This window comes from Culex pipiens, chromosome 2 (genome assembly GCF_016801865.2).
Source record: "Culex pipiens pallens isolate TS chromosome 2, TS_CPP_V2, whole genome shotgun sequence".
Lineage (NCBI taxonomy): Eukaryota > Metazoa > Arthropoda > Insecta > Diptera > Culicidae > Culex > Culex pipiens.
The window spans coordinates 62,374,114-62,399,971 of record NC_068938.1 but is presented as its reverse complement, the minus strand read 5'-3'; the positions used below and the strand labels follow the sequence as shown (position 1 = coordinate 62,399,971).

The following is a 25,858-nucleotide window of genomic DNA, read 5'->3' as shown; positions in this document are numbered from 1 at the left end:
TTTTTTTTAAACTCCTAAAACATACTAGAAACTTATACAGTCCTTTTTAGATGTTAACTCAGATTTGGAATCCAAAAGTGCTTTACAAAAAATATAAATTGTACCGTTTTTGGAATGAATTCAACAAAAAATTGATTTTGTAAAAAAATAAGCAATATTTTTTTTTGCTCAGTAATGCAGTAGTTGCTATTATACCAGATTTTTTTTTAAATTATAGAAAATTTCCTAAATATTCTCTAAGAATCTTTGAAATTGGACCTTAGGTTGCTGGGTTGAAACCAAATAAATTTAAAAAAATGGACTCACATTTGAAAAAAGCTCAATAAAATACCTTGATTTTCTCAATTCCTCAAAAGTCTTTTGTTGTTTTGAAAAAGCTGCTTTGGCGTTAAGCATTGATTCAACAAAAATCATGATTTTCAAATCAACAAATCGTTTTGTTGATTCAAATATGCATTATTTTTCTGCGTGTAGTTTTCTAGCCCACAATATTCTCCACAACCATCACACCTTTTGGATCGGAGTATTCGGTCTCTGCGGAGTTTCAAGAGGGTGGTCCTCCATTTTAACGGGTCTACGAAATATTCATTCGCAAACTGTGGAAGTGTCCAAAAAAAGTGTCCGATGACCATCCTCCTGCGCCCAAGGTTGCTGATGAACCAGCGCTGGTCAAATATATCATAATTTGCTTGGTGTAAACTCACATTCATTTAAATAACTAAATAAAACTGCAACATATTTTTGTTTAAATTTAGGTTAAAAAAATCCAAAGAACTATCTGCAAAATGACGATAAAATTGTTTTTATCATGTTGGAAACCTTAATAGTTGCAATAAAATACCTTAACAGTTGCAATAAAATAATAAAAATATATTGAAATGGAAAAATTGCATGAAAAAAGTGTTTTAAAATGCATTTTACACTAGTTCAGTTGTTTTGCAATCATTAGTTTTCAAAAAATGTAAGATTTGACGAAAACAAAAATTTCATCAAAAAAAAAAACTTTTTGCTATGATAAACATTGAAAATTTTCAAAAATTCAAAAGATTTCTAAATCAACCCAAACATGCTAAAAATGATTCTAAACGCAGGGGAATGCATTTTAAATTGATTTCAGCTGATTGCACTTAATTTTTTTTATTTTTAGATGTTTTTTGAAAAAATATATTTTTTGTGTTGGAGACAAAAACCTTAAACAAAATTTGTACCAGCCTAATATTTAACGGTGTACATTACCAAGAGCACCATGATTTCTGATACACACGTTTTAGTATCTTCAAAACTACAGGAACTTTCGATATAATTTTTGATTCATCTTCTAAAGTACAGTCTAAAATATTACTTACATCAAAGTTTTACTATTTTTACAGTTCGATTATTGTAGAATTGGGTCCGTGAGTTTGATCAGTTTTGAATAAGAAGACAAACATTTTCTTGTGCACCCTTTCAAAACCAAATATTCAATAATAATAATTTTACCTAATCTGATTTGAGTTTACAAAATATTTGCAATGCAAAACAAAAAGGTTCTTCAAAGTATGTATCAATCTTTTACCAAATTTAAAAATCGTGCTTACCTCTCTGCTTAGTTTATTGCCTTGCTCCAATTATGACATTCAAGCGTCACGAGCGTCACCAAACGAGTCATCATAGACTTCTAGTTAAGACGAATGACTACGCAAAAATTACAATATTTTGAATTGAAAATTTAGTAGAGATCTGCAGATAATCGAAAATAAATTCGATTTGGTTTTCTTTATGGTGTCAATTTTTAATTAGTAATATTAACGGTATCAGTCAAAAGCTATCAAAATACCCAATGCATGAGAGCTTGAAAAAATTGCAACCTGTACATCGTCTTCATCATCATTCTCTGTGCAGGCAAAACAACCAACGGCAGCCTCTGCTGCTCCGCTGTGTTTGAGTTTTGAGAGTTGGAATTTTGTGTGTGCGCGTACCGTCGTCGTCTTCGTCGCGGGTCGTGAGTTTTTCCAGCGGAGTTTTTTTTCCTTCTGGAGGAGACAGGAAAATCGTTCGAGTTTTCCCGACGCGCAATCCGATATTAGTTTGAGCACCGTGTGGCGTTGATATTATCGTGTGTGATTGCAAGTGCCAAAGGTTCTGGATGTGATATTAGTGGGCCCTTCCCGCACTCGAAACTGGGCTTGGCCGCCGTGATATTTCGCAAAACAGCAGATTCTCACTGTGTGACCCTCTTGGAAGTGTACTTGAGTCAGTGTGTGCGTCACCCCCATTTTCCACTGCTTTTTTTTGCTGCTGCTGTATTCATTTCTTCGATTGACGGAAGAACCAGATTGCAATCTCTCGCTGCAAATACTCGACGGACCGTTGACGACGGAGTGATGCCAGCCGGATTGGCCACTTGAGCAAACAAGCGAAAGGGTTTGGCGTTTGGCCCCGTCAAAAAGCATCAACCGAACCGGAGGGAATTACATTCTAACAAGGAGCGAGAGGACGGAAGTCCCCATCCAGCAGGAAACACGGCGGAAATTATGTCTTCACTTTCGGCCAGCGCCGAGAATCTATCCAGCGATCAGGTAAAGAACGGGCATGACGGAATTCAATCTCCTCCGTGGGGAGGTGACGAAAAAATGAATCATTAAAATTTGTCGTTCCAACTTGGGACACGACCAAGCACTCAGCAGAAGGCAGAAAAATAAAGGGGTGTGAGATTGATTCACATTCTTCGTAATCGGCTTGGACGGTTTTTGTTGTTGGTGCCTGCTGGAACGAAGCTTTTGCAGAACACAATTGGAATTACTCGATGGAAGTGTGCGCCAGGAATATCTAATTTGGAAGGGGGATCGATTTGGACAAAAGCGATTATTAAAATACAATTTTTATGTTGGTGAAAATTGAATTAATGTGTGTGTATGTGGAATCAAATCAATTCAAATTCAATGCTCATAATCGTAAAAAAAACAATCTCGGGTTAGTTTGCAATTGGCCCTATTCATCAAGACCTCCAGCACTAGCTTGCATTTTTCTCTGAAGCAAACTAAATTTTTATCGTTTTTAAGTTTCAAGCGTTTAAGAAGAAGCAAACCGAAAATTATATCGGTTGTTTAAAAATGGATGAAAACCCTTCAAAAAAGGCTTTGTTTAATATGGTGTTTAGGACCTATTGCAAACTAAACAGATAATTTGATTCATGATTCTTCAGAGCGAGTCCACAAACAGAGCATATCCCTATCTTTCATCCAGACATCAACTCGAGCTTGTAGGGGACATCTGGGACTACAATTGCAAATGAGAATGGTTTGGGTAAGCAGTCTAACATGTGAAATAGACACTTTTTCTTTAAGTGCATTTTTGGGAGTAAACATGAAATAGTTGGACAAAATTTCCCTATTTAAAAGAATATAAACCTTAAAAAAAAAAAACGAAATTGTAGAGAATAACTCATTTTTCGTGATGATCAGATTTTTTTTTTTTTCATTGTGGTATGTGTTAGGTTCATTTGCCCTAGTTCACGGTAGCGATTGGTCTGGTAGTGACAAAAGGTAGGAAGTCATCAGAGCAGTTTGTTTTGCGTCGTTTCCGATTTTTGCTCCTAAAGCAGGTGTTAATGTTGCCTAGTCTTTCGGTTATGTCTCTGATACTACTTTAAAATAAAATTTCGAGAAATCGATCAAAAAATCCCAAGATACAGAATTTTAAACACTTACATACCCATTCAGGGTGGCCACTCAAGTCGCGAAATCGGGAAAGTCGGGAAAAAAATCGGGACTTCGCCAAAAACCGCCAAAAATCTGTAAATAATTCTTTAGATAAGAAATGTCTATTATTTGAGCTTTCTGTAAAAGTAGGGAATTTGAAAATGGGATTTGAGTGGTCACCCATTTTGTATGATCAGCCCCCAAAATTGAGTGGAGACTTGTATGGAAAAATTAATGATGCAAAATGGCTTCTTTTGACAAATCAAAAAATTAAATTAATGAATCTTGAAATTGTAGAAAACTACTCTATTTGCCTGTTCTAAAATTTTAAACATAGGTTAAGGGGTTACATCCATGTAAAAAATCTCAAAAATTCATATTTCCGATTATTTATTAAATCCTTTCAAAAGATGATTTCCAATCACTCCTGAAAGTTTCATAAAGATATTTCATGATTTAAGTGAGTCGAAGACGATTTAAGTTTAAAGTTTTGCCATGCGCAAAGCGAACCGTCAAACTTTGTGAGCGTTTTTCTCAAAACACCGAGTTGACCTACGGGTGACACGATATCTCGAGATTGGATGGACCAAATTTGTTGAAATTTGGGATGAAGACTCTCAAGACATATCCCGTGTGCATGACGAAACTCGATTTTGAAATTTTGTTTTTTAGAAAAATACAAAAATCAAAAGCTGAAGATTTTTTATATGAAAAACATAAAAATGTTTTTATCAAAAAAAACCTTTTGAAAACCGGCCTTCGTCTTCACTAAAAAAATGAGCCGATTTGGTCGAAGCAGTGTTGAGATATCGTGGCACCCGTTTTTTGAAACTGCTGACTTTAAATAGCTGTTATAGTTCATGAAATTTCCTAACTGGGAATATGAGTGTTAGAGGCTGTTGCAAAAAGATATTAAGGTTTTCAAAACATCAATTTTTAACAGTAATTTGCAAAAGCTATGAGAAAAAGTCAAACCAATGCTGGATGTCTATGGCTCATTTTGAAGTGCTTCAAAAGACCTTTCGAATGCACCAATGAGAGTTGATGAAGGTTTACGGAAATGCGAGCAATTATAAGATTTTTTTATGTTTTTTGGACCTCAAACATCAAAGCCCGTTGTTTATACTATTTTCGAGTAGATCAATCGCCTGTAAAAACCAGCTGTTTACCACGTGCACCACCACAGCTGATTTTGACAGACGAATCATTCTACTCGATTTGCCTAAGTATGCGTGTCAATTTTGTTACGAACTAACACACTCTCGCGCGTGGATATCTCTATCGAGCTGTCAAATCGCAACATGGAGTTAAACTTTCTGTGCAGTTGCTGTGAAGCTTACCAAGGCTTTTCAAAAAGTTTAACTCCATGTTGCACGCACACACTCTCACTTTTAATTTCTCGATCGCTAGTGTGTGTGAGATCGGGCTCAGAAAGCTCTATAGAGTTATCTACGTGCGCATGTATTGCGTGTACGTACACGAAATAGATTGAGGTTAAATTTTGTACCGTCCAGCAAAACAAATGGCGTGCTAGTGTGCGTGAGAGCAGGCTTAGATAACTCTATAGCCCGATCTATAGAGTTATCTACGTGCGCATGTATTGCGTGTTTGTACACGAAGGGTTTTTAGGTTAAAATTTGTACCATATTAATTGCTCTATAGAGCAATCTAAGCCCGATCTCACACACACTAGCACACCATTTGTTTTGCTTGCCGGTACAAAATTTAACCTCGTGTACGTACACGCAATACATGCGCACATAGATAACTCTGTATTACGCGTTCGCACATTAGGGTACCATTTCATTTTGCTGGCCTATCGAGAAATTAAAAGTGAGAGTGTGTGCGTGCAACATGGAGTTAAACTTTTTGAAAAGCCTTGGTAAGCTTCACAGCAACTGCACAGAAAGTTTAACTCCATGTTGCGATTTGACAGCTCGATAGAGATATCCACGCGCGAGAGTGTGTTAGTTCGTAACAAAATTAACACGCATACTTAGGCAAATCGAGTAGAATGATTCGTCTGTCAAAATCAGCTGTGGTGGTGCACGTGGTAAACCACGTAGATAACTCTATCCCACTCTTACACAACGATAACCAAACGATAACTGTCACCAGAGCAAGTGGGATAGACTGTTTGTTTACATTAATGGTTTCGTCATTATAAAAAGTTACTAAGGAACTATTTAGGACACAGGGCCAGTATGCAGCTCGAAAAGGAAAGGAGTCAAGAAACATTTTTACGAACAGCAGAACAACGAAGCGATTTTTTGGGGGGTTTTCTACACCATCTCTGGCTTGCTTTCGCTGCTGTTGTTGCCCATTTGAAATTTTCCTTGACTGGTTTCTTACCAAGTGCATACACTACTTCAAGTGGTAGAAATCTCCCAGTTACGACGATCTAGCACAGTTCTAACAAAGCTGGAAATTCTTACAGCATTCTAGCAGAAATGCTCCACCGTTCTAGCAGGGACAACACATGCACCGTCCGAATCGAAAATTTGCCACCATTTCAACATGCTTCTTGCATAGTTCTTGGGCAGACTGGTCATGTGTAACATAACCTCCATCGGTTCATTTTTTTTAAAGGTCCTATAAGCTATTGTGTTTTATATGTTTAAAGGACCTATTCAAAAAGACTCTAAATGTTAAACAGTACAATTTATTAAAAATTATTATTTGTATTGCTTGAACTGTTTGATAAACTTGATAAACTGTTTATGTTGAATAAACACTGAAGTTACAATATAAATTCTTAATATTAAATCAAGTCCGTGGAAAATAATGTAATATATAAGTGATAATACCAAGTACAATAATTGTAAACGTTTTACCACTTATAAGAAAAGCAGGCACAATTATTTGTTATTTCCTGAATTTTTTTTTATGGTCCCTCCTCCCCACCATTGCCTTTGATGTTCTTTTTCGGTCTGAATTCTGCCATTTGACTATTCTGCCATTTGACTGTTCTGCCGTTTGACTATTCTGCCATTTTATTATTCTGCCATTTGACTGTTCTGCCATTGGACTATTCTGCCATTGGACTATTCTGCCGTTTGACTATTCTGCCATTCAACTCTCCTGTGAATTATTTATTCTGCCATTTGACATTCTGCCATTTAACTATTCTGCCATTCAACTCTTCTGCTAATTAATTATTCCACCATGTGATTATTCTGCCATTTGACTGTTCTGCCATTTGACTATTCTGCCAACTAACTATTCTGCCAACTAACTATTCTGCCGTTTAATTTTCTGCCATTTAATTTTCTGCTATTTATTTTTTCTGCTGATCAACTTTCTGCCATTTAATTTTCTGCTAATTAATTTTCTGCTAAATAATTTTTCTGCTTATTAACGTTCTGCCATTTAACTTTTCTGCTTTTTAATTTTTCTGCCTTTTGATTTTTCTGCCTTTTCATTTTTCAGCTTCTTAATTTTCTGCTCATTGACCCTTTCTGCCGATTGGCCTTTTCTGCCATATTATATTCTGCCATTTGACCTTTTCTACCATTTAACATTCGGCCATTTATTTTTCTGCCGATTGAAATTTCTGCCATTTGACATTCTGCCATTCGGCATTCTGCCGATCGGTTTTCTGCCGATTGACCCGACCCCCATGGTATCAATTTGATCGGTAAAGATAAACAGAATGTACTCATTATGTACTAATTTCGCTTAAAATTATAAAAAAGAACACAGTTCGTTAGTTTACTGTATCTTTGAATATCATAATCAATGAAAATCGTGAAAATATGAACAAAATTCTGAATTCCATAATCATTCTGCCTTTCGAGATATTCGGCCTTTTGAGACGTTCTGCCTTCTGGGCAAAAGACAAAATTTGGCCCATTGAATTTTGGCCTGCCGAGGTTCTGCCTTTTGAGTTTCACCCTTTGGAGGCAATCCCGCTTTTTCATCGTTCAAGAATGACAGGAAAAGTAAGTAGTTTCACGACGGAATTGCAAAAAGATAATTTGATTAATGATTCTTCAGAGCGAGTCCACAAACAGATCATACCCCTTTCTTTGGGACGTCGTTTGGACTTCACCAATCTGTCAAAAAAGTTTTGTTTCAACATATATAACCAGCACATCTGGGCTAAATATGAGAAGTCTAAGTCATCGGCAACGGAAAAATCTTTTAAAACAATCAACAATTGAAATTTTGTTTAAATTCCAAAGCTCAAAAGGTATCTGAAAGGGCTAAAAGATGCAACAAAATAAGGCGAAGCATTCCAATTGATTCATTCTTAAGGGAGTTATTGACCCTTTAGTGAAAAAGTTTCACATTTTTCAAAATCAATAAAAAAATATTCCATCCAGACATCATTTCGATTCGACCTGGAGCTTGAAGGGAACATCTGGGACTACAATTGAGAATAGTGTTGGTAGGCAGTTTAACATGTGAAATAGACACTTTTTCTTTAAGTGCATTTTTTGTGAGTAAAGTTTTGCTCGGGAGACCCCTTAGATTCCATTTTCTGAAGATAATGCTCTATCACATTCGAGCTCCTGGGCCAATTTTACAATAGATTTTTTTTTTCATTTTTTAGCATTTTTTAGTCCTTTTTTGCTTTTTGAATTTTGACATTTTGCCTTAGTGATAGCCTTTTTTAAGATTTTTGACAAAAAAAAATTTTACCATTAAAATTTGAGTCCCGATTTGCCCCACTTTCCGTTGACCTAAATTTTGAAAACTAGCTTTTAATTTTCGTATGGTCAAAAGAATCATTTTACCACTCATTAACTAAAAAAGGGGTGAAAGCTTTTGAGTAATTCTTTACGTTATCGCAAATCGAATTTTCTATGTATTTTTCAACACCCCTGACTCATGGCTTTTTCAAAAAACATCCAAAAAGCAAAAAAAAAAATCGTTTATTAGGCCATTGCAAATATTGTTTTAAGTTTTTAGAAAAAATTTTTTTTCCAAAAATCAATGTTTTTTCCCCCGCGAGTAACGGGTTTTGACGTGCCCCTGTTTTTTTTCTGAAAAGTCCTAATGATAACCTACAACTTTTGCCGAAGATTCCAAATCGATCAGGAAATCCCTTTTCGAGTTACAGATTTTCGAATATTAACATGGTTTCTTTTTACATATAACAGGAAATAGTTGGATAAAATTCCCCTATTTCAAAAAATACAAACCTAAAAATTAAAAAAAAAAATACGAAATTGCATGAATTTCAAAACAGACCAGATCTGAAGCTGTCGCTTATTGCGTAAAAATAAATTTCTTAATTCATTAAGGCCACCAGATTTTTTATTTTATTTTTTCATTGTGTTATGAGTTGGGTTCATTTCCTCTAGTTCAAGGTAGCGATTGGTCTGGTAGTGACAAACGGTAGGAATTCATCAGAGCAGTTTTGCGTCGTTTCCGAGTTGTGCTCTTAAAAGCAGGTGTATTAATATTGTCCTAGTCTTTCGGTTGTGTCTCTGACAGTACCGTCTTGTACTTTTTGAAAAAGTTTTTCCTCAAATGATGTTTTTTTACACCCCTAATTCGAGAAAAAACAGGTCTATTTTAAATATGTTACACAAAAAAATCAATAAGTAATGTCCCAATTCGATACTATCTATAACCATAAAAGAACAAAAATTACAAATAATATTTTTAATTGTTAACACTTGATTTCATCCATTGAAAGACAGAAAAAGTTATGTTTTGTTATTGTGTTGTTTTTTGTAAAGTATCGCAAACCTTGCCAAAAAAATATTAAAAAGCATTTTTTAAAGCAAAGTTGAACTTGCAATAGAAAAGTACATCACAATCTACCTTTTTTTTACAAAAGATACCATTTTTTAGGTAGAGCTACTTTTTATTGTATTTTAAAAATAATTCTTGAAAGAAAAACAGCCCCTATTCTTGAAAAGCTGAGCAAATTTTTAGTTCAATTTTCTCTCTGGAACTTTGCAAATCGTGCAATTAGTTTCTGAGATACAGTAATTTCTAAATTTTAAAATCAAGCCTTACTTTTGGAACGGTCTACAAATAGTTGATTTTCATTTTCTCATAATTTAGAATTATATTTTTTTTTACCAGCCCCCCCAAAATTGTGTCGAGACTTGGAAAACTAATGATGCAAAATGGCTTCTTTTGACATAGGTTTAAAAATCGTGAGATCGTAGAAAACTACCCAATTTGCTTGTTCTAACATTTTTAAAATAGATTAATAGAGTTTAAAAATATGTTAAAAAGGGTTTTTTGATATTGATCACCGAAATTCGCAATAAGCAAAGTTATTGTTATTGTTGATTGATCTAGATCAGATTCAAAATCTCAGAAAACTGGATCATATCATAGTTGAGTTATAAAGCAAAACACCAAATTCTAATTAAATTTAATGTTACACATAAAACTGCAAATCTGGCGAAAAATCGTAACTCTTGAAGAACCTTCGCGAAAATGCTCCACTTTTTAAGATGGTTTTCGCAAAAGGGGGGGATTTAAAACAAATTACCGCCCAAGGCGCAAATTACTCGCTCAGCTTCACCAGCCTTTCATCCTCCCAAAAAAAAAACTCCTACACACCTTTTTCGTAATTTTCTCGTTAGGCTTCAATTGATTTCCGCGCTTCGCAGATCGAAACTCGGACTTTGGTAACGACGATCATCTGCGCCTGCAGCAGATGCCTCACTGACCGCCGTTGCACTAGGCTGTACACTGTAGGAAATCTATCAATAATCAAAACGTAGATTTTTTTCTGATTTTCTACAATTTTTTTAACTGTGCACCTTTCAGTATATGCTGTAAGCTCCAAAGGCGGCCACCGAGAGCACCACTGCTCCAATGCTCTGGTGAATCATTCAATTAAGCCACGCATAACCACGTTTGCCTCCACCTCCACCCGCAGCACCGACCACCGCCGTTCGGCGCGAATCTCTCAACAGTTTCATCTCTAATTGTGTATCGTGTTGGTTGGTGTTGGCGGCGGCGGATGTGCCGTTTACTCTCAAGATTTTTAAAAAGAACAATTTCGGTTGTTTAATTTTGTAATTGGTGGCCTTCGCCGCATGCGTTCTAGGGGTGGCAATTTCGGATATTTTGTTGCTTTATTAATGCTGGTTGTGTTTTGATTTCCTAATTTCTCAAAATGCGTTTTGTACTAATCTGTTCTTCTCTCTATCTCCCGACAGAACAACGATGGCTCGTCGATGTGTCTGGAGCTGGCGCTGGAGGGCGAGCGGCTGTGCAAATCCGGCGATTGCCGGGCCGGCGTCGCCTTCTTCCAGGCGGCCATCCAGGCCGGAACGGACGACCTGCGGACGCTGAGTGCCATATACAGCCAGCTGGGCAACGCGTACTTTTACCTGGGCGACTACACCAAAGCGATGCAGTACCACAAGCACGACCTGACGCTGGCCCGCTCGATGAACGACAAGCTGGGCGAGGCCAAATCGTCCGGCAACCTCGGAAACACCCTCAAAGTGATGGGACGGTTCGACGAGGCGGCAATCTTCTGCCAGCGCCACCTCGCCATCGCACAATCACTAGGCGATCGACTGTCCGAGGGTCGTGCCCTGTACAACCTGGGAAATGTGTACCACGCCAAGGGCAAGCAGCTCGGCCAGAAAGACCCGGGAGACTTTTCGGACGAGGTGAAAGAATCGCTGATGCAAGCCGTTGATTACTACCAGCAAAATCTGACCCTGATGAAGGACCTCGGCGATCGGGGCGCGCAGGGCAGGGCGTGCGGAAACCTGGGCAACACCTACTACCTGTTGGGCAACTTTGAAACTGCCATCGAGCATCACCAGGAGAGGCTGCGGATTGCGCGCGAGTTTGGCGACAAGGCGGCGGAACGGAGGGCGAACAGCAATCTCGGCAACTCGCACATCTTCCTGGGACAGTTTGAGCAGGCCGCGAATCATTACAAGTAAGTCAAACGTCCAATCAAATCACTTCCCCTTACTCAAATCACTCTTCTCTACCCACAGACGCACCCTCTCCCTCGCCATGGAACTCGGCGAACGCGCCGTCGAAGCCCAAGCGTGCTACAGTCTCGGCAACACGTACACCCTACTCCGCGACTTTCCCACAGCGATCGACTACCACCAGCGCCATCTGGCGATCGCCCAAGAGCTGGGTGACCGCATCGGAGAGGCCCGTGCCTGCTGGAGCCTCGGCAACGCCCACTCCTCCATCGGCAATCACGAAAAGGCCCTGCACTACGCCAACTCGCACTACCTGCTGGCGAAGGAGCTGGTCGATGTGGTGGGTGAGAATACGGCCAAGATGAACATATCGGACCTGCGGAAGATTTTGGGATTGCCGGAGGTGCTGCCGGTGGCGGCGGCGGCGGATGCTGGTGGTACTAACAATCAGACGGAGGGCGATACGCTGCAGGAGTTGCAGAGTGTGCAGGGAGGGGGTAAGATTGCTAGCGGGGGCGGGTTGTCCAAGCAGTATCGGGTGCGGCGGCAGAGCATGGAGCAGTTGGATCTGATCAAGGTGAGTGTTGTTGTTGCGAGAACGATTTGTGCATACGTCAATTAAATTAGGGTGAACAATTTGCTTTCCTCTGCCATAATGATGATCGTTATCTGGCAATTATAGTGTAAATATGGTAATTGATATAGAGATGCAGGGTGGGAACTAATTCCAGAAAAAAAAGAAAAACTAATTCAGTAATTTGAAAAAAAGGTACATACATTCAATGATAGAAATCCTCTTCAATATTTTTTTCCCAAATCATTCTCAGAGTACAAATGAGGTTTGGTTTACTCTGTGATCAATCAATACGTCAAATGCTGTATCAAATAGGCGAATACCTGTTTACCCCTAATCCAACAAAATATTTAAATTTTTTTTTTTTGCAATTCCGTCGTGAAACTACTTTCTTTACCTGTCTTGAATCTTGAACGACGAAATAGCCTACTTTGCTGTACCAAAAATAACAGAATCGAATAGCAACACTTTTCAAAATAAATGCTGAAAAGTTCAACTTTTCAGCACTGAAATGGGTGTTGAAAAGTTGAACTTTTCAGCACTTTTTTTTCGAAAAGTAATACTTTTCAACATTTTTTTTTTATTTAATCGATCTATTGACAAAATACATGAAAATTTTAATTAAAATTTCACGCAATGGGTGTTTTTCGGAATTGCAAAAAATGTTGTATGGAACTCGTTGCAAAACTTGAACCTCGTTAGATAAACGTACGACTCGTGCTGAAAAAATCTTCATTTACAAATTGATGAATAGAAAAGTGAGAAATTTTACAATTCAAAAACCTTATTATTGGCTAATCAAATACCTAACAGGATTTTTACTTTTATTTTTCCCAAAATTTGGGCCCCAAAAACATGTCTCAAAGTATGCTCCAAAGTTATCTATATATTTATTTTTTAATTTTTGGATTTTTCAATTGATGATTTTTGAATAATTCACGCTATTTCTTGTCATTATCTTCTTTCGGTGAGCAAGAATAAAATATCGTTTACTTTTTCAAAAGTTCAGTTCAGACTAGATTATCCCAAGGCCTCGGAAAAGTATTATCCGAAGTAAAACAAATGTTCGGATAATCGAATAAAAAAAAAAATATTTTTTTTCGCTGTATTATTTTTAATAATCGAGCTTAACCCTCTACTGCCCACATTTATTTTTCGATTTTTTTTATGTTGTGTTCAGGAGGTCATTCTGAGCAACTTTTGTTCTACGAAAAACTTTACGTCTCTTGTTTTATGTTTTTTTGTTTCATTTTTAGTATTTTAATTTGCCTTTATCTTGTTTAGTTCATGTTTGTTTTTGGTAGCATTTGGTCTATTCTACCACCTCCTATCATTACATTATGCATAGGGGCAGGGGGGGCAGAATGGTCCGCCTATTTAAAATGCGCCAAAAACCATAGAAAAACATGAAAACTTACAAATTCAGTGTAGTAGGCTTATGCTTTGGGATGTTCCCTTCAATGTTGTATACTTGGTTGATGAAAATTTTTAGCTTAAAACTATTTTTGAGCCACTTTAAAAAAAAAGTTTTTTCGACTACTTTTCCAGGGTGCGGGGCAGAATGGGCCACCTTAGAAAACAAGCCATTTCGTCTAATACAACGTTGAAGGGAGATAAGAAATGACTTAAGGTACCTTTCTAACATAGTTTCCATGAAGTTAGACCACTTTAATAAAAATTGTCATTTACCAAAACAAACCTTTTTGAAAATAGTGTTAATTTGTTGGTCAGCGAACGACTGGACAACGCGTACCATAGGTACTACAAGTACCGTAGGTATAAAATAGACCCACCAAGTGGTCCTTTAGCCTCTTGTTCAGTAACTCCGATACCCTGGCCTCCCCGCGGCGCTGGCCGGGATACTAGTAACCATTGGAGAGATCGGGTAACCAACCCCGGTGGGAACTTTGGTAGTATGCTGACAGGGTAAGGGGGGCTCCACCCTCTTCGGAGGGTGTAGCTGTACCGTTAGGCTTCGAGACAAAAGTCCCCGTTACGGTGTCGAGAGAAAACCGCAGCTGGGTCCCGGAAGCTGCAAGGTGGCAGCCCCACCCCGAGACTAGGTATTCGCAGCCCTGGTTAGGCGGCATACCGAAGCGAAACACCAACTCAGAAAAACAAAAGAAGAAATTCAGGACGGATAAATCGGCATCAGACCAGGCGATGTAAAAAGGACAACGATTGGAAACTCGGTACTTGGAACGTTCGAACTCTCCAAGATCCTGCACGTGCTGGCCTTCTTGCCCGGGAGCTGCACAAGCTGAACGTGCATGTGGCCGCCATCCAAGAAGTTCGATGGCCCGGTCATGGAGAGCGAGAATTCACGGCGGTGGACCCCATCGCCAACACCTCTTTCAAGTACCACATCTACTACAGTGGCGGCGAAAAGGCGATGCATGGAGTCGGTTTCGTAGTGATTGGGGATCAGAAGAACCGAGTCATCAAGTGGAAGGTGGTGAATGACCGGATCTGCGTGTTAAGAATAAAGGGCAAATTCTTCAACTACAGCCTGATCAACATCTACGCGCCGACGAACGACAAGCCCGATGACGATAAAGACGCTTTCTACGAGCGTCTCGACAAGACCTATGGAGAGTGCCCAAGACACGACGTGAAGATAGTCATCGGAGACGCAAACGCGCAGGTCGGAAGGGAAGCCTTCTTCCATCCGGTCATCGGCAAGGAGAGCCTTCATCCTCGCACGAATGACAACGGCCTACGTTTGGTCAATTTCGCCGCAGCCAGAGGAATGGCTATCTGTAGCACCTTCTTTGCGCGCAAGAACATTCGGAAGCACACCTGGCGCCACCCAAATGGCGAATCGTGCACTCAAATCGATCACGTTTTGGTGGATGGTCGACACTTCTCGGACGTGATGGACGTCCGATCGTACAGAGGACCGAACATCGACTCTGATCACTTCCTGGTTGCGTGCAAGATCCGAGCTAGGCTGTCGAACGTGTTGACCCCGCGGACTGCGAGGATAGCGCGGTTGAACGTCCAGCGCCTCGCGAGCAGCGACGTTGCTGCAGAGTACAGTCGGAAGCTCGACGAGCGGATCAACGAGGACGCGCCTACGGGTAACCTGGACGAGCAATGGGGAGCCCTCCAGAGCATCGTCAACACAACGGCTACCGAAGTGATCGGCACGACCAGAGGACGCAAACCCAAAGGGTGGTTCGATGCGGAGTGCCAGCGAGTGACGGACGGGAAGAACGAGGCCAGGAAACGTATGCTGGTTAAGGGTACGCGCCGAAACTGTGAGCGATACAGTGAGCTGCGACGTGCTGAGAAACGAATCCACCGCCGAAAAGAACGGGAGTACGACGAGAGAGTACTTGCCGAAGCTCAAGCACAGTACAACGCGAACGATAAGCGGAGGTTTTATGCAACTGTCAACGGTGTAAGAAAGAAAGCGACGCCTTCCCCTGTTATGTGCAACGACAGGGAAGGTAACCTGTTGACAGATAAGACAGCGGTAGCGGCCAGGTGGAAGGAGCACTTCCAACAGCTGTTGAACGGTGAGACGCGAGAGGGAATCGTCGAGGACAGGATGAACGTTGAGGATGATGGAATAGCTGTGGACCCGCCTACGTTGGAGGACGTGGAAAAAGCCGTAAAGGAGCTCAAGAACGCGAAGTCCGCGGGAAAGGACGGACTTCCGGCCGAACTTTTCAAGCACGGGAGCGCGCGGATGATCGAGATTCTGCATCAAATCGTCCAGCGAATTTGGTGCGAAGAACAGCTTCCGACCGACTGGTTAGACGGGCTCATCACCCCAATCTACAAGAAAGGGCAAAGGCTCGATTGTGCCAACTATCGAGGCATCACAATCCTCAACTCAGCGTACAAAGTACTATCCCGAATCCTGTGGAGCAAGCTGAGACCGTTGACCGAGACCTTTGTCGGCGAATACCAGTGCGGTTTTCGAGCGGGTCGGTCAACGACGGACCAGATGTTCACTCTGCGACAAATCCTCGACAAGTTCCGGGAGTACAACCTGCAAACACACCATTTGTTCATCGACTTCAAGGCGGCGTACGATTCAGTCAAAAGAAACGAACTTTGGAAAATTATGCTAGAACACGGCTTTCCGGCGAAGCTAATTAGACTGATTCGTGCAACGCTCGACGGAGCAAAATCAAGCGTGCGAATAGCTAACGAGACATCTGAAGCATTCGTTACGTTGGATGGATTGAAGCAGGGCGATGCTCTCTCGAACTTACTGTTCATCATAGCGTTGGAGGGTGCTGCTCGAAGGGCAGGCGTGCAAAGAAACGGAACACTTATCACTAAATCGCACATGCTGCTTGGATACGCTGACGACATCGACATCATTGGTATTGATCGTCGTTCAGTGGAGGAGGCGTTCGTCCCTTTCAAGCGGGAAGCTGCAAAGATCGGACTGACCATCAACACTGCCAAGACCAAGTATCTGGTTGCTGGCAGAGCACGTGGCAGTGCAGGTGATAGTGTTTCGGAGGTGGAAATAGATGGAGAAAGATATGAGGTGGTGGATGAGTTTGTATATCTTGGTACACTTGTGACGTGCGACAACGATGTGAGCTGCGAAGTGAAACGGCGGATTAGTGCTGCAAACAGGGCCTTCTACGGTCTTCGTAGCCAGCTAAGGTCCCGCAGCCTAAGGACGCCTACGAAAATCACGCTGTACAGGACCTTGATACTCCCTGTAGCTCTTTACGGTCACGAGTCGTGGACGCTAAAGGAGGCTGACCAGAGAGCACTTGGGGTCTTCGAGCGGAGAATCCTGCGTTCTATCTTCGGCGGCAAGCAAGTAGGAGACCGGTGGCGCAGGCGCATGAACTTCGAGCTGTACCAAGACTACAAACATGCTGATATCGTAAAAGTCATCAAGCACGACAGGCTGAAGTGGGCTGGACATGTAGCCAGAATGTCGGACGAGCGGGCGGCTAAAACGATATTCAGCAGCGAACCTGGACGGGGTCGTCGGCTTCGTGGAAGGCCTCGTACGCGTTGGCTGTGTGCAGTCGACGAAGATGCAAGAGCGGCCAACATTGTGGGCGACTGGAGACGAGCGGCCCAAGATCGAGCATCCTGGAAATCTTCGATTAGTTCAGCGTTGGGTCGATAGACCTGTTGCTGATAAAGTAAGTAAGTAGTTAATTTGTTGAAAAAGGACACTATTTTTACAAATAATCATCAAAACAACTAAAAAATCAACTAATGTTGCATTTAACATTATTTGTGAAGCTACCAGGAGTGAAATAATCCATTTAATCCAAATTTCATAACTTTTGATTGTTTTTATAAGGCAGGATAAGGGTGGTCCATTCTGCCCCCAAGTGGATTTTAATTTAACACTTCAACCACCAAGCCTCTAAATGATTTGAAGGTTCCGTTGTTGTTTGTTTACCTTAGTAGTAACATCTAGTCACGTTATAAGCATTGAGCAAACAATCCAACTTTTCAGAAAGCTTATTTAAAAACCTCGAAATAAACAACATTTGCGTGGTTTTTCTAATAAATTTACATTTTTGCTCATAATTCGAAAAATACAATGAATTCAAACGTCGTTTTCGGTATGGTGAAGTTATTTGACGTCCTTTATAAGACCCTTGCCTTACAATTACTCTAAATCCATTCTAAAGCCTAAAACCAAGGGTGGCCCATTCTGCCCCCTGGTCCATTCTGCCCCCCTGCCCCTATCTATTTGTTTTTTCATATTTTTACAGTCACTTTTTAAATTTTTTGCTTGTTTTTCACAATTCTTCTCAATAAAGGCACCATTATCATTTAGATTGTAAATAAATGCGTAGAGGCATCTTTTTACTTAAAATATAGGAAATGTAACTAAAAAACACAGCCAAAGTTGACCTCTAAAAAAAATACATTTCTTAAAACATTGGCAAAGCCACATAAACAAGTCAAACATCCAACCCCTGAAATTTTCTAAAATTTTAAGAGATCTTCTTTCCAATGCTATTTAAAGATCAAAAATTGGTTGAAAAATGGATTTTTTTTGCGATTTTTTAAATCGAAGCCCTTCTAAAGGCGGGGTTGGGTTGTAGAGGGTAAAGTTTATAGAGAAAAACAAATAAGTTTTAGTAAACAAACTTTCTGCCCCCTTTCTACTAATCATCCTACCTAGAGACGGGCACTCGCCAACCGCTTAGCATTAGGTCGTCATCAGGTTAAGCGCAAAGTGTAACAAGCATAGAGTCAATTAATCGGCAAACAATGATAAGCCCGTGTGAACGAGCGGCGCGCAAACATTGGCTGCCATCGACGTGTTGATGTTATTAGGGAGGAGGGATGAAACAAAGTCAAATCAAGACTCGAATCAGTTCCGTTCCGCGTGTGCACCGAGTAAAACCGCGCCGCACCTTGCGTTTTTTCAGATTCATCGCGAAAGTGTGACATCATAAAACCCCCTTGTTAACCCGTGTCGTATCTTATCTGCAAGTGTCGGCACTTGAAACTGAAATAAAACTGTTTTTCGCTAACTTCTTTCCCTTTTTCACACTTTTCCAGTTGACGCCGGATGGCAAAAAGATGGTAAACACCCAGGACAAGCACCAGCACCCACTTCCACCGTCCAGCTTGGCCGCGCAGCAGCAGCAAAAGACGTCCGCTTCCGGTGGCGCCGCACAGAACGAGAACATTTTCAAAAACAACGACGAGGACTTTTTCGAGCTGCTGACGCGATCGCAGAGCAAACGGATGGACGACCAACGGTGCACGCTGAAGGTAAAGGTGGGTGACTCATTGTTGCTGCTGTTGAAAGAAGCAAAATCTTAAATAAACCTTATTTTAGCTAACGCACGCCGAAAGTGTGGACTCGGCTAGGAAACCGTTGACGCAGCACAACAGCAATGCTGGTGCAGCCGCCGCCACTACGACCGTGGCGAAGGAGAATCGGTGAGTAACGATCGTTTCGGCAAAAAAAAACGAGTAGAGGTCCTACCGAGATTTGAACTCGGATCGCTGGATTCAAAGTCCAGAGTGCTAACCATTACACCATAGGACCACGGGTGCAAGTAGGAGTGAAGAAAAGGGAACGGATATTGTGGTTGAACGGAATGATCAGTCTTGCGGCTAAAAGAACAATGGGCGATCAGTCAGAATGTTATAATTTTAAATCAGGAATCATTTGTCGACTCTAAATGCATCTTCTCATTTGTTGAAATCTTATCCATTAAACTTAATCAATGAAATTTAATGTTTAATCATCAGCTTGTTTTATCTTCTGGATAACTTTTTCAACTGTTACTAAGTATAAAAACTTGATTGGGATGTTTTTCAAATTACAGAACATTTTATTAAAATATTATAAACGAAGTAGCGGACGAAGAAGAAATGCCAAAACATGGTCAAATTTAATTTCTAAAAATCTGTGAAGTTTAGTTAAATAAAAATAAACAAGTTGAGCCTCAGGGAAACTCTAAAATATTGAAATGGTACAGTCACTTTCTTTGTATTGATATTTTTGTATTTAATCATAATTTTTGGTGGCAATTTGCGTGACGTACTATAAAGATGACGACCATACTCTTTGAAGGAATTGAAGATACCATCGCAGAAGTGAAGAATATAAAAAAAAAAACTTGCATCAACAAATGGAGACTTGCCCGAATCAATCAAATTTTGCGCCTAAACTTCACTGCCGTTCTACGCATAATTGTCCCATGTTCAAAAAAGTGCAACTGAGAAAAATGCGATTGAAATTTTTCGACCGATTTCTGTGTTTCTACGCATAATTGTCCCGTGGGTTCCTATTCGTCCTATGTGTCCCTAATCGCTCCAGTTAGCAGTTTATCACCCTTATTTGTGATCCTCTTGCTATACAACAGGTAAACAAGGCATAATGCTTAGTAAAACTAATGATTCCGTGTAAGAAAATACTTGGTGGGACAATTATGCGTAGAAGTTCAACGATGGGACAAACAGACTTGGTGTTGTTTTTGATGAGTTTCCGAACAAAGTACCAGATTTTATGTGTTTTTCTTAAAGTACACATCAGACTAAACTTAAAAATGGCATAAAGTCAAAATCGTCAAAAACTGACATGGGACAATTATGCGTAGAACGGCAGTTCACAAAACTAAAAAAACCATTCAATGAATACAATTAAAAACATGCACATTTGTTTTTTTTGCTATCAGGGTATAACTAAGATACAGTTAAACCGAAAAATCAAGGGGCAAAAAAATAAGAAAAATTATTGTAATTTTAAGTGCAATCAGCTGAAATCGATTTAAAATGCATTCCCATGCTTTTATAGTATTGTTTGACACGTTTGAGTTAATTTGAAAATATTTTGAGTTTTAGTGAATTTTCGATATAGCACCGCAAAAAGAATAATTCTCCACATAAAAAAATATTTTGATCAGAACTTAGATTTTTTGAAAACTAATAATTGCAAACCGACTGCTTTATAACATTTTCCATGCCATTTTGCATTGAAATGTTGAAATTTTGGCTTGTTACTTCAATTTCAATTTTATATTTTTGCCCCCTTTCCCCTCGACCTCGGTCAGAGAAATATTTGCATCGGCTTTATGAATTAAAAAAAATCAGAAAATAAATAACTGTAAAAATTTCAAAAAATAAGAAAATGTTCGAAACATTAAAACTAAAGCTAAACAAGCTCTTAAAATTAAAAAAAAAACGATCCAGAATTTTTTAAAAATATTAAGGATTTGTTTTAACTCAAAAAATGCAATACAGTTGAGAATTTAAAAAAATCAAAAATAAAAATTTAAATAACTTAAAAATCTAAAAAAAACATAAAATTTAAAAAAGTTACAACCATACAAAAATATTTTTGTATTTTAAGTAAAATAGTGCACTTTTTGCATTTTTTTTTTCCAATCGAAAAATGACATAAAACTCTAGGATATTTTTTCATATTTTGCAAATTATTGGTAGTAGCATAATTATAATGATATTGAAAACGCATTTCGTAATCATCTTTGCTTCAAAATTTTGAAAGTTGTTTATAAATAAAAAAAAATACTTTAAACATCTCAAATATACGAATTTTGGAAATAATATTTTCTTCTGTAGATTCAAGTGAGTCATTTTTCGAGATCAAAAACTTCAAACTATTTTAAAATGTTCCAAAAATTCGAAACATTAAAAAAAATCTAATCTGAAAATGAAGTTAAAACTTAAAAGGTATTTTTTATACCTTAAAAAAAATCATAGCACAAAAATAAATTTTAAATGAAAAACTCAATTAACTTTGAAAATTCAAATTTAAATCATAAATTCGAAAATTTTATAAACAAAACAAAACATTAAAAAAAAAGAAATTTTAAGATTTTTTTATTTAGCTATTTAAAAAAATCTTTAAATGTTTGATGTTTGCAGGATTCTAAAATTGTTTTTGATTTTTCAAATAACTCGAAAATTAGATTCTTTTTAAATTTTATGGTTATATTCTTCGAAAATTTGATTTTATTGCATTTTTTGATTTTTGTTAATTAAAAATTATTAATTTATTTATGAAAATATTTTTTTTTCATTTCAGAAACAAAAGAGTAATATTTGTTTTTTTTTTTATTTTTGGCTAAAGACATCTAAAAAAAAATATTCCTCGAAATGTTTAATAGGTTTGAATAGTTTTATAAAGTTTTATCATTTCTATGCTATCGCTGATTTCGATTCTACCCTAAATATTAGGAAGTTTTTTTTTCTGTCTAAATGACTGGAAAACATTATTTTTATTAAAACAAAAATGTAGAAACTATTCAAAACCAAAGCAAAACGTTGTTATTAAATAGTTTCATTGTTTTATTTATTTTTAAACAAAATTAATGTTTGTGAGTTTTGAATACAAGCAAAATTAAAGAAATCTGAAAATGCTAAGGTTTTGACGATTTCTATTCCATAGGTACTATTAGAAAAGTTGTCTTAAAGGGGATCATTTTTTAATAACTAAACCAATAGATTTGTTTTTTTTTGAGTCAAGAGCAGGGTAGGCAAATGGCAAAAAACCATCGCGAAGCCCTCGTTTGATTTATTACCTTCCAGTTACAGAATTCACTATAATGATGTATGAAGCAATTGTAGATTTTGAACAAACGAACAATTTTGTAGAACATTGTTTTGTTCCAAAGTGAATGCTGTTGACACTAGAGCGTAAACAATGTCTAAAAATGCCACCATCGGCGTCCCTCACTCGCGATGGTGAGGGGATTTTTGTTTACGCTCTAATGTCAACAAGTGCTCCATACATGATTATAGTAAATTCCTTAACTGGAAGAAAATAAATTTAAAAAGCTTTTTGGAGGCCCATCGGCAAATACCTTCCCTGGTCAAGAGTATTTGAATCTGAACACTCAAGAACCAAAAAAAAAAAATTTTTATTGGACCGTTAAAAAACTCCAGATTTGTGCTTTTAAAAAGCAATTGCTCATCTGCCTTATGGTGCTCTGGTGCACTTCTTCAAACTATTTTTTTTTTGCACAGATTCAATCTTTGTTGATAAAGAAATATGTATTTCCTGCATTATTATACCATAAATAAACCAATTACAATGTTTGTAACTCAAATGAACTCGCCGAGAAGTGCAATTAACGCACAATACTTAAAAAAAAACAAAAGCAAAAAATCTTGACGCATTGCTCTACGATCAACGATTATTTAGGAAGGTCTTATTTTATCTATTATTTATCATCTTGTATAAATCTAAATCTTTCAAAAGTAACTTATAGATAATGCAAATTTCGCACGAGTGACAACGCCAAATTATGCACATAATAAACATCTTCGACTCAAAGTTTTCTACAACCTTATTTTTTAATTCTGATTTCCCAGCAACGCCCTCCTGGAGATGATCGCCGACTTCCAGTCGGAGCGCATGGACGAACAGCGCGCCCTTCTCCCTGGGTTGAAGCGAATATCGCTCACCAACAACTCGTCGGCCCGCCCGAACGTTGAAACTGACGCCGACGGAGTCGCCATCCCAGCCGCGCCGGATCAACCAGCCCAAGATGGTGGCGTCGTCGTCGGAACTCCCCCGGACGATGCCTTCCTGGACATGCTGATGCGGTGCCAAGTGAGTTTAGATTTGATGGTTTGAATTTTTGTGATGTTGATTGGATTCTTTTCTTGCAGGGATCTCGTATCGAGGAGCAGCGCTCGGAACTGCCGACGCCGAACATCACGATGGATGCGGAGGCCGGTGGAGAGCGACGGGTGGCTGGAAACTCCAACAGTGGAGCCACCGTCCCGGATGAGGATTTCTTCTCGCTGATTATGCGCTTGCAGGGTGGCCGCATGGAGGATCAACGTGCTACGGTACCTTTGAACAACAGCAGCAGTAACAACAATAACAATCGAAGCAACATCAACAATAACAACGTGAACAGTAGCGTCAGCAGCAGCACAAACGGAACCGCCAACAATCATCCCAACGGAAATGGAAATAATCAAAATCAGAATGCCAGCGGAAATGGGGGCAAAGGACTCAAATGATTTTACTCGTTGGATCGATAAGGAAATTCGACCTTTTGGACGGGTTTCTTTCTCGATTTGCGCAGTTTTTGACAAATTTAGGTGTGTACTCGTCGATATCGAACGATAATAGTAATCGATCCGGGCCATATTTTCTTTTTCCTTGAATTGTGTGCGTGCGTGTTTGGTGTACTTTCTCTGTACGTGTGAGCGTTTGTTTTGATAAAACGTAGGGATATATTTCTAATGTATTTTGCTTTTTTGAAGCTAAACCCAGCCCCGCCACCTGTCCCTATGAATCGCGACGTATTTGTGAATAATTCCACTAGTTTTGTAGTAATTTTGCATGCAATTCGGAACAAGCAAACATCATATATTGTACATAAAGTCTAGTTTTTACACAACTAATCCAATGTCTTATATTTTTCTATCAGATTTATTTTATTATATACTACCAGAGAAGACTAACACGTTCACAACCCTGATTAGAGAGCTCCATTTGTATCCATTTTTCGTCGAATCGTGAGCAAACTGCAAGCAGAAAGCATCTTCCGCCGAGGAAGGTTACGTCAAAACTATATTAGAAAGACCAAAATTACCCTTACCGAAAAGTGTGCTTGACTTTTCAACCTACATTTAATGGACAAACAAATCTATAATACTGCAGCAACAAACAAAAAAACAAATAAAATCTCTAGATCTAAGCTTAGGTGAACCGAAAAGGAAAAGAAACAGCCATTTATTTAGCCACTAAGCCAAAAAGGAACAACACAAAGCTTAGGGAAGTAGAGATTAAACGACAAAAAAAGTGTACGATTAAGTATTTGAAAACAAAATAATAATCAATTTCCCCCAACTCACTGGAAAGAAATCCGCACGATATTGCATCCAAAAAACCAACTCCGACTTTTTAATTTATTGCGCCGCAAATCAGCAACGAAACGATTCTGTCCGCGACCGGAACGACTCACAAATCCTACAAAAAAAAATCATAGCATTTATCACTTTGCATTCCTAAGAAAAAGCGCGCGCAGCGCGATCGCCAATCTTCCAAAATCTAGCGCGAGAAGCAAAAACACAAATTTAATATTTATATCTAACAGACTACCAATATACAGAAAATATTACTAACGCAAACTGATTAGAGTGAACAAATAATACTAGAAAAAAGTACGTCGAAGATATTTACGATTGCGTCAGACCTAAAAAATCGTCCACAAATCCCCCGCAAGCGAGATAAACTCGAATAAGTGCCCTAGTTTGGTTTGCTGTGTTCTCCATATCACGATACGAAAATGAAAAAAAATCTGTTGAACAACATAATTATCGAAAATATGGATTGATAATGATATTTCCCGATATATGTTTGATGGTAGCTCCCACCCAAAAACTTGTTGCCCATCCATTCGCAAGTGTGCAGGTGTTATGCGTGATGTTAGCAACAAAAAAAAAGAAGTTTGTGATAAAAGTGCACACGAAATATTTCACGGTTGGTTTGCGTTGGAAACAAAAAAAATAAGATGGAGGGAAGCATATTGTTGAAAGTTCAAATCTAATTTACCTAAATGCATAATTCGAAAAAACGCTCTTGTTATGTCTGACCCCTCCCACTTGAATATAGTCTGATGAAACGAAAATATATGATGCATTCTAGATTACGGTATATCCAACTTGATCAGCTGTTGTGTTTTTCTTTTATTCTGATTTCCGAAAATCCCCAAATGGCTCTTTCCACAATTTTTAAACTAAGAGGTAAAAACGATGTTTAATATTCTCCTGCAAATTGCGGTACTACTGATGGTTGCACAAGCGTGCCGCTGTATTTAAAATATGTTGGTTGATGCTGGTTGCCTACTTGTAGGGGTAATCCTAAATTGCCTATCAGCGGGCGCATTCGCTTGCATAGATCTAATGCGTGGTTTGCTGTTCTGGGCCAGAACTAAGCCTGGTACAAATTTTATTTAAAGTTTTCGTCAGTTTTTGTTGATACGGTGGCCTGTAATTTGATTTTTTTTGCTTCCCCTCGACTTTGTTCAGAGTCGAGGGACATAAACTTAAAAAATATTTGCAACGGCCTAATTTAATTTTTTTATACATTTTTGCCCCGTCCCCCCTCGACTTCGGCCAAAGCCGGAGGACATAAACTTTGAAAAATGTTTACATCGACCTAATAAAGATTTTTTTAGGAACGAAAGTCTCGAAAATGAACTATTATCCTTATTAGGGGTTGTTCAAATATTACGTCCAGAGATTTTCTGGATTCAGACCCCCTCCCCCCCATTTAATAA

At 38.8% G+C, this 25,858-nt stretch overlaps 1 protein-coding gene and 1 non-coding gene across 3 annotated transcripts; one reads left to right on the top strand and one right to left on the bottom strand.

Annotated features, from left to right (window-relative positions):
• The first annotated feature begins 1,903 nt into the window (after window positions 1-1,903).
• On the top strand, window positions 1,904-24,298 carry LOC120419382 (G-protein-signaling modulator 2). Of its 2 annotated transcripts, none has more exons than XM_039582054.2 (7): window positions 1,904-2,558; window positions 10,817-11,556; window positions 11,618-12,131; window positions 18,642-18,857; window positions 18,925-19,028; window positions 22,932-23,172; window positions 23,232-24,298. In XM_039582054.2, exons 1-7 carry the CDS (start codon window positions 2,514-2,516, stop codon window positions 23,589-23,591), a joined length of 2,220 nt encoding a protein of 739 aa, XP_039437988.1. In that variant the 5' UTR covers window positions 1,904-2,513; the 3' UTR covers window positions 23,592-24,298. The 2 variants fall into 2 exon arrangements, with proteins under 2 accessions (XP_039437988.1, XP_039437987.1); XM_039582053.2 differs by having other exon boundaries at window positions 1,907-2,558; window positions 18,642-18,863.
• Window positions 19,066-19,137, bottom strand: Trnaq-uug (transfer RNA glutamine (anticodon UUG)). The gene has a single exon. It is a non-coding gene; the product is annotated as a tRNA-Gln (tRNA).
• Window positions 24,299-25,858: the final 1,560 nt, after the last annotated feature.

Excerpts from the sequence above, each read along its gene's own strand:
- LOC120419382 (XM_039582053.2), top strand. The coding sequence starts at position 2,514 with ATGTCTTCACTTTCGGCCAGCGCCGAGAATCTATCCAGCGATCAG. Across the intron at positions 11,557-11,617 it reads CAGGCCGCGAATCATTACAA|ACGCACCCTCTCCCTCGCCA; the intron begins GTAAGTCAAACG and ends CTCTACCCACAG. Across the intron at positions 18,864-18,924 it reads GGTGCACGCTGAAGGTAAAG|CTAACGCACGCCGAAAGTGT; the intron begins GTGGGTGACTCA and ends ACCTTATTTTAG.